The sequence below is a fragment of the Salvia miltiorrhiza genome, chromosome 3, assembly GCF_028751815.1.
Source record: "Salvia miltiorrhiza cultivar Shanhuang (shh) chromosome 3, IMPLAD_Smil_shh, whole genome shotgun sequence".
NCBI classification, from domain to species: domain Eukaryota; kingdom Viridiplantae; phylum Streptophyta; class Magnoliopsida; order Lamiales; family Lamiaceae; genus Salvia; species Salvia miltiorrhiza.
The window spans coordinates 50,933,524-50,942,694 of NC_080389.1; the positions used below are offsets into that span (position 1 = coordinate 50,933,524).

General features: G+C 45.6%; 1 protein-coding gene across 1 annotated transcript; it reads left to right on the forward strand.

Annotated features, from left to right (window-relative positions):
- Positions 1 to 1,296: 1,296 nt before the first annotated feature.
- On the forward strand, positions 1,297 to 2,313 carry LOC131018950 (uncharacterized). Its single transcript, XM_057947633.1, has 3 exons — positions 1,297 to 1,944; positions 2,050 to 2,059; positions 2,120 to 2,313. The coding sequence occupies exons 1-3, from the start codon at positions 1,297 to 1,299 to the stop codon at positions 2,311 to 2,313; spliced, it is 852 nt and encodes a 283-aa protein (XP_057803616.1).
- The last annotated feature ends 6,858 nt before the right edge of the window (positions 2,314 to 9,171 follow it).

Sequence of the window (9,171 nt, forward strand, 5' to 3'; positions counted from 1 at the left end):
CCAATTTTTGCACTAAGCAGAATTTAAACAAGGAAAAGAAGGAGATGGCCCAGAACACAGGAATATATGGGAGACTTCACTAGGCCGGTAATCGGAGATACCAACACATCGGCAATCGTGCTCTCCACTGCTGTGAGAAATTACAATCTCAAACCCAACGACTCGAATTTGCTGCCGGTGTTCCACGGGATGCCAAGCGAGGATGCTCTTCAATTCATCCGAGATTTTTGCACACAAGTGCAAACGATTCCCTTGCTTAGCCTCACGGAGGACCAACTCAAGTTCAAGTGTTTCCCCTATGCACTTAAAGACCGGGCCATGATGTGGATGCTCTCTCTGCCGCCCAACTCTATCATTACGTGGGGAGAGGCTTATGAAAAATTCATGCTGAAATACTACCCAAGCCACAAAACACAGGAGCTGAGAACAAAAATAATGGAGTTCACCCAAGGAGCGGATGAGCCTTTGCATGAAGCTTGGGAGAGATATGAAGAACTCCTCCGTCAATGCCCTCAACATCTATTCACTAATGTTATGTTGATGCAGTTCTTCTACGATGGGTTAGTGCAAACTGCCCAATTTATGGTGGACAGCACGGCAGGGGGAAACATAGCTCGGAAGACTGCGGCAGATCTGAAAGAGATTTTTAAGACCTTGGCCGAAAGCTCCCAACAGAAGTCAGTCCGTGGACGGAGAGTGGAGGCTAGTGCCGTGACAAATCAGTTCGAGATGCAGCAGCAATTGGCCTCGATCATGCGAGAAGTCCAACAGCTCAAGATGGAAAAGATGGAAAATTCTCGAGTTCAGAGCTCAGCGCCGCCGATGTCAACTCAGCCGAATCCAGTTCTGCCAATGTCAACTCCGCAGAACCCAGCCATGCAGTATGTTGAGCCGTGTGGTAGCTGTGGAGATTTCAGCCATGGAGCTAATGAGTGCCATAGAATGGGAGAGTTTACCCCGGAAGGACAAGCTGAGGTCTATGCAGCACAAGGATTCCAAACCTACAATCAAGTGCAGAACAGACCATATGGCCAGAGCATGAATCAAGGTCCACAGAATATTGTTGGAGGATGGAGGAGTCAGCCGAATGGAGGATGGAGAAATCAAAATTTTGGGGGGAATCAATTCCGTCGACCACCCCAGATGGGCTATCAACAACAACAGTATTTCCCACCACCGCAAGGGTCTTCTCAACCATACAGACCACAATACCAACAATAGCAATCCATTCCGCAACAGAATGCGCCGCCGATTCCACCACAAAAATCCACGCTCGAAGAAACACTGCAAACCTTTATGGAGATGAGCAAACAAAGTATGGAGTCCCAAGCTTCTACGATCAAAAGGCTCGAGACTACGGTTGGACAACTTTCCGGTGCCTTGAATCAAATCCAACAACAACAGCAACCCGGGAAGTTTCATGGTCAACCTGCTCAGACGCATCAAGCTCTTGCTGTAATTGTTCTTCGCAGTGGTAAGTTGGTGGATAACAAAGTGGAGGTTCCTAATTTGACCAGCGCAGAGCAGCCGAACTCTACCTTGACCAGCGCAGAGCAGCCGAGATCTGCTTTCACCAGCGCAGAGCAGCCAAGCTCTACTGTGACCAGAGCAGAACTGCCGAGTTCTGTCCAGCCTAGACCAGAGTTGCCGAGCTTAGCGCTGGCCAGCCCGACTGATGGAGAGACGACAGATAAGCAAAAGGAAGGAGAGAAAGAGAAGGAGGTCAAGCTCCACAAAGCTACTGCACCATATCGACCACCGATTCCTTTTCCGAACAGATTGAGAAACGAGAAGCAGGACCGTCAGTTTGAAGAATTCTACAACATGTTGGCCAAGGTAAATGTGAATTTGCCTCTTCTTGATGTGATCCGAAACGTGCCTGCATATGTGAAATTCTTCAAGGAATTGGCATCCAACAAAAGAAGGTTCGGTGACAATGAGAAGGTGTTGGTCTCCGAAGTTGCAAACGCAATCATGCAGCAATCTTTGCCACCCAAGCAACGTGATCCAGGTAGTTTTGTGATTAATATTGCTTTGGGAAATGGTAAGGAAGCCACGGGTATGTTGGATCTGGGGGCTGGGATTAACTTGATGCCTTACTCTATTTTTCAACAATTAGAGTTAGGTAATTTAAAATCTACTCGCATGTGCCTCCAACTTGCTGATAGGACCGTCAGGTATCCCCGAGGTATAGTAGAAGATATCCTAGTTAGGGTCGGGGGTTTGATAGTGCCTGTTGATTTTGTCGTACTGGAGATTGGGGATGTGCACGAGAATGGTAGAGATCACACTTTGCTATTAGGAAGGCCCTGACCACTAACACGTTGATTGATGTCAAAAATGGAACTATTAAAATGTCAGTGTTGGGGGAGTCGGTGTCTTTCTCAGTGCATGAAAATCGGGCTATGCCTTCGGCTAACCTTATGAATGAATGCTCATATATAGATGCTATTAATGGCTTGGTTGAGAAGGTATTTTTACAGGAGCAGGAATGCGAGGAAGTTTGCGCTGGATCAGCAGACATGGAAGAACTAGCTCGGGAAGCTGAAGAGTTCGGTGCTGCTCTGACGCGGGAGCTTCGCTGCTCTGACTTCAGCCCTGGCAGCGCTGACCTGCCCAGCAGCCCTGCACTGCCCAAACCTGCATTGCCCAGCTTAGAGGAGAAACAGGTGGGGGCAAAGAAACCAGCACTCGAATTGAAGGAACTCCCAACCAATCTCAAGTACGTCTTTTTAGAAGACGGAAATGAGAAGCCAGTCATCATCTCGTCTACTCTGACTCTAGAGCAATAAGCGGCGCTGCTCGAGGTGTTGAAGAGAAACAAAGCAGCGCTGGGATGGAGCATAGGTGACATATGTGGCATTAGTCCAGCCACATGCATGCACAAGATCAACCTAGAAGAAGGAGCTACACCCAAGCGAGATGCCCAGCGACGCTTGAACCCTATGCTGATGGAGGTTGTGCGCAAGGAAATCCTTAAGCTTCTTGCCGAAGGGATTATCTATTCAGTCGCCGATAGTGAGTGGGTGAGCCCGGTGCATGTCGTGCCAAAGAAAGGAGGAATGACGGTTGTGCGCAATGACAAGATGGAGTTGGTACCGACGCGTCCTACCACGGGATGGCGGATGTGCATCGACTATAGGAAACTCAATGCCGTCACCAAAAAGGATCACTTCCCTCTTTCTTTTGTTGATCAAATGTTAGATCGTTTAGCAGGACATGATTTTTATTGTTTTCTAGATGGTTTGTCAGGATACTACCAAATCGCAATCGCACCGGAAGATCAAGTCAAGACTGTCTTCACCACGCCTTTTGGGACATTTGCATGGAAGAGGATGCCATTCGGATTGTGCAATGCACCCGGGACGTTTCAACGATGCATGATGTCCATATTCTCTGATATGATTGGTAAATTTGTGGAGGTTTTTATGGATGATTTTTCAGTTTTTGGGCAGTCCTTTCGTGATTGTTTGACTAAGATTGATGTAGTGTTGAAAAGGTGTATTGAAAGTGGCCTAACCTTGAGTTGGGAAAAGAGTCATTTCATGGTTACTCGCGGAATTGTCTTGGGTCATGTGGTGTCTAAGCATGGACTAGAGGTCGACAGAGCTAAGGTGGAGGCAATCCAAAAGTTGCCACCCCCTATTGATGTCAAAGGGATTAGGAGTTTCTTAGGTCACGCCGGTTTTTATTGACGTTTCATTAAAGATTTCTCTAAAATTAGCCAACCTCTATGCAAACTGCTAGCTCAGGACGTTCCTTTTAATTTTGATGACTCTTGCATGCATGCCTTTGAAACATTAAAACTTAAGTTAAGTTCTGCCCCGGTTGTGATTGCACCTGATTGGTCATTACCCTTTGAGATCATGTGTGATGCGTATAACTCTGCTGTAGGAGCGGTGCTAGGTCAGCGTGTGGATAAGATGTTACGTGTGATTTACTATGCTAGTTTAACCCTGAATAGTGCACAAGTAAATTACACCACTATTGAAAAAGAGATGCTTGCTGTGGTCTTTGCCTTCGATAAATTTCGAGCATACATCATTGGGTCTAAGGTCATTGTCCATAGTGACCATGCTGCACTTCGATATTTGATGACTAAACCTCAGGCTAAAGCTCGTCTCATCCGTTGGGTCTTACTGTTGCAAGAGTTTGATGTAGAGATTAGGGATAGGAAAGGGAGCGAGAATCACGTAGCTGACCACCTTTCCCGATTGGATAAAAATATGCTAGAGTCGAGTCTCAATTGCATCCCTGAATCTTTTCCTTTTGAGCATACATATGCATTAACCTTTGATAAGAGCAGCACTGCCGAGATCTATTCTGCTCAAGCCAGAGCAGAGGAGTCGAATACCAGAGCAGATGAGTCGAATACCAGAGCAGAGGAGTCGATACCAGAGCAGAGGAGCCGACATCTCCAGTGCAGAATCGAAGCCAGCTCTGCTCTGGCCATCTCTGCCGAGATCACTTCTACCAGCCTTGCCGAACTCAGCGATGCTCAGAGCAGCCCTGCGAGCGTCGAGCCCTGGTATGCAGATATTGTCAATTACTTAGTTTGTGGTATTCTACAGCCTGAGCTGACATCGCAGGAAAGAAAGAGATTTTTAGCTCAATGCAGGCACTATTATTGGGAGATTCCTCACCTTTTCAAGCTTGGGAAGGATGATGTCATTCGACGGTGTGTGCCGGCAGAGGAGCAACAACAGGTGTTGAAAATGTGCCATGAGGATCATTGTGGTGGACACTTTGGGGGGCAGAAAACAGCACATAAAATTCTTCAATCTGGTTTGTTTTGGCCTTCCATTTTCAAAGATGCACACACCTTCACTCTTGCTTGCGATCGGTGTCAGAGAGTAGGAAATATTGGCCGCAGGAATGAGATGCCCCTCTAAAGCATTTTAATTGTCGAAATTTTCGATGTGTGGGGCATTGATTTCATGGGGCCATTTCCTACTTCGCATGGGTTTCAATATATTTTACTTGCTGTAGATTACGTCCAAATGGGTTGAGGCTATTCCCACGCGGACATGTGATGCTAATGTGGTGCTTAAGTTTGTGCAAGAGAACATTCTTTCTAGATTCGGATTTCCTAGAGCTATCATTAGCGATGGAGGCAAGCACTTCTGCAATAAGTTGTTTGCAAAGCTCATGAAGAAGAATGGAATCACGCACAAGGTTGCAACACCATACCATCCACAAACCTCTGGACAAGCCGAGACGAGTAATCGGCAGATCAAGGGAATTTTGGAGAAAACGGTGCAGCCCTCGCGCAAGGACTGGTCCGCAAAGTTGAATGATGCTCTCTGGGCGTACCGAACTGCCTTCAAGGGCGTGCTTGGGATGAGTCCATACCGTCTAGTTTACGGCAAGGCTTGCCATCTGCCGGTGGAGATAGAGCACAAAGCTTATTGGGCGATCAAAGCTGCCAACTATGACTTGGACTCTGCCGTGAAGCAGCGCACACTGCAAATGGAGGAGTTAGATGAGCTACGCAATGAGGCGTATGAGAATGCGAGGATTTACAAGGACAAAGTGAAGCGACTACATGACCGCCGTATTTGCCACAAGAAGCTTTGCCCTGGAATGCAAGTGCTCTTGTTCAATTCTCGACTTAAGTTATTCCTGGGAAAGCTGAAATCTAGGAGGAGTGGTCCGTTTTTACTTAAGGAGGTGTTTGAGCATGGTGCTGTTGAGCTACTCAATGAAAACACGAAGGAAAGTTTCAGAGTGAATGGCCATCGAGTGAAACCATACTACGAGCACCAGAGTCAGACTATGGAAGTGGAGTCTCAAGCTCTGCACAACCCTTGTTGAAGTTCAGATCTGAAGTCGGGCTGGAGACTCTAACTCTAGCGCTTGGTGGGAGGCAACCCACCGTTGGTTTGTTTTTAGTTTTTGTTTTTCGTGTGTTTTCTTTGTTTTCTGTTGTTGTTATGTGTCTTTCCTAAGTTTCGGTTGCTTTGCGGATACTTTGATGCTTGGTAAGTATGTCTTGTTTTCAGCGCTGCACTTTTCCCCGCTGCCCTTCTCAGCGCTGTAATTTTCCGTGCTGCACTTCTCCACCGCGGTACTTTTCCGCGCTGCACTTCTCCACCGCGGTACTTTTCCGCGCTGCAACTCTCCACTCTGCCACAGACGCGAATTCCCCTCTTCACCACCTCGCACGATGCTTCAGTTTTTCAATGCCGATAATCAGGGACGTTTTCTTAACTCTTCTTATTTCTTTTGTGCCCTGAGGACATGGCATGCTTTAAGTGTGAGGGGGGTGTTTTATTGTGCTTATCTTTTCAATTGGGCGAAATTGATTTTTCTATGCTTAGTTTTTGGTCTCGAATCTTGCTAATTTTTATGAATTTGTGGAAGAGTAGATGGTTTTCGATGTGAATTTCGGGTTTGTGAATGCATGGTGGTTATTCTAGTTTTACTCTTGATATGTGTTTCTTGTTTGTGCAAAGAATTTGAGTTTTGTTGCAACATGATTGTAAGTTAGTAAAACGTGATTTGTCCGGTAGATGCTAGAAGGAGTGTTGTCATTGTGATTGCCTACGATCGTATCTTATCTGTGAAAATGTTGGACGAATTGCCAACTTCAAAATTGCCAGCTCTGAAACATCTGGCCTGTTCTAAAATGTGATAGCTCTGAGTCTCTGCTCCTCTAGTCTAACTATGAGCATGGGAAACCACGTGAAAAGACTTTGGATTACATCCAAATGGTTTTTATTTCATGAATTATGGCTCAACTGTCAAACATCTCAAGTACACAAAGTGTAAAAAATGGTGATATTGATTATAAAGGTGATCACATTAGGGAATTCACTTCTAGCGGAGAATTGGGTCTGATCGAATTACTTACATTACTCTTTTTTTGCTTCTTAAACTTTGAGTTACTTGCATGATCGAGAGATGTGTTTTGATTGTAAAACTTTGAATTGACTTTGAGAATGTTTGGATGGAAATTAGCATTGTTGAAATCAATCTCTTCCTAGGATTCATATGAATTTTGCTTGAGGACAAGCAAAAGGCTAAGTGTGGGGGGGGGTTGATTTATGCCTAATTGTTCTAATTTTAGGGGTTTGCATATGCTTATTTTAAGTTAAATCTTCTGGAAATTGGTGCGTTTTATGGTCTATTTTATGCCTTGCAGGAGATTTAGGTTTTCGAGATGAAGAGTGCAAATCTTGGAGAATTTGGGCTAAGAATCGTGTGTTTGTGCACACTCTAGCATGGAAGAGAAGCAAAGCCCCCATGCCAGAATCGAGAAGGCCCGCGCCAGAGCTAAAACCCCGCGCGGAAGCCAGAGCAGCGAAATCATACGCCAGAGGAATCGCGGCGAGTGCGGAAGTTCCAGAGGAATCGCGGCGAGTGCGGAAGTTCCTGAGGAATCGAAGCGAGCAAGGAAGTTCCAGAGAAATCACTTTGCTACTGGGAACATAAGTGTCACCATCTCTCTATAGTCAGCGAAATCAAGAAACCAGTGTAGCCAAGTCATCACCAGAGGAGTGAAGAGTCAGAGCAGAGGGGATAGAAGTCAGTACAGTGGGATCGCAAAAGTCAGAGAAATCATCATTCCGCTGGTAAATGCCAGAGCGGAAGAGATTCCGCTGGAGACCCATTCCTCTGGCGAATGCCAGAGCGGAAGCCATTCCGCTGGCGACCCGTTCCCCTGGCGATAGCCATTCCGCTGGTGAGAGCCTCGAATTCAGCCGGACCAGAGCGCGCGTTACAGCTGGAGGTTGCCTTACTTTGCACGATTCTATTGCCTTTAGAATTCTTCTTTGCATGGCAACTTCCATGGTGATCCTTAGGAATTTGAAGTCTATAAATAGGGCTATACTTTTCATTGTGATAATATATCTTTTGCCCTAGTTTTAGACACCACCTTGCGATTTGTTGGTATCCAAAGCTTAGGAATTTCATTGCTTTCTTAGTTCGAGTTTTTAGTGTTCTAAGTTAGATTTTAATTTCGTTCTTAGTTTAGTTTCTTGGATTGTGATTGTGTGACACGATTACACGTTCAAGACATTTACGGTATTTCGTATTTCAATTCAATTTAGTTTCGTTTAATCATGTTTACGTTTTTCGTTTATGCTTTCGTTTTAATTATGCAATTTAAATTATGCACCTTAGTTTTACGCCTAGATTAGAAGTCTTTAAATCCTTAAGTTAGGGTTATTTTGAGTTGTTTAAATTCTTGCCTAGGTTAAGTTTAAATTCAATTTAAAGTTTAAGTTTAAGTTTTAAATCAAACCTTTACTATTTTCCTACTTGTTTTCCTACGATACTACTAGAAGCCCTTTAAGACTTTCCTTGTGAGATCGACTTGGGTTAGCTTACACGTTACAATAGATCTCGTACTCTTGCGAGTCAATCTAGAGTAGTGTTTAGGTTGAGTCAATGCATGATCTAGCAAGAGACAATAGAGCTAAGGCTCCGGTCCAACCTGTTGCGCTGATGAAGGATTCCGGGGTGGAGGTCCCGAAAGCACCGGTGGACCCGAGAACACCGGTGGATGGTTCACAATGCTGTGAAGGAATCCCAACAGCCCTGGATTCCTTAGAAAATCACGTGTCATCGTTTGATGAGGAGATGGGTTTTGGGGCTGGAAAGGATATGGTGCAGGAAACTTCCCAATCATCTAAGGGGAACCTTGCTGCTGATGGCTCTGCTTTGTCCTCTGGCAAAGCCGTCGCTGGAGGCGGTACTCCGGAAGACTCGATAGCGAGGGACACCGAAATTGCTTCTACGGAAGCTTTGCCGCCAGTGACCGTAACTCGCGGCCGTGGGCGTTCGAGGGGTGAAGGGGAGTGTTTTTTACTCCTCGATAAAGCATCAGCTCCGGCATGTCAAGAATGGTATGTCTTCGGATATTTCTGCTTTTTCAAAAAGCAACGGGACGTGCTGCTGGGGTTCAGGGCGTAGTTCCTTTGTAAAGTGCAATAGGCTCAGGCTGGAGGTGCGTTTCAGCAAAATTTTGTAATTCATTCCTCTTCCGACGCAGCTCGATCTATGTCGGTGGTGGCTTCTAAAAAATGAGGGGATATGGTGGACGACAAAGATTCTTGGACCGAGGACGACTCTTTAGATATTCCCTCATATTCTTCATTTTGATTGTTTTTTCAGTTACCCGTGATCCTTTGCGGGGGGTTTTTAGGCTGATTTTGTTTTGCCTTT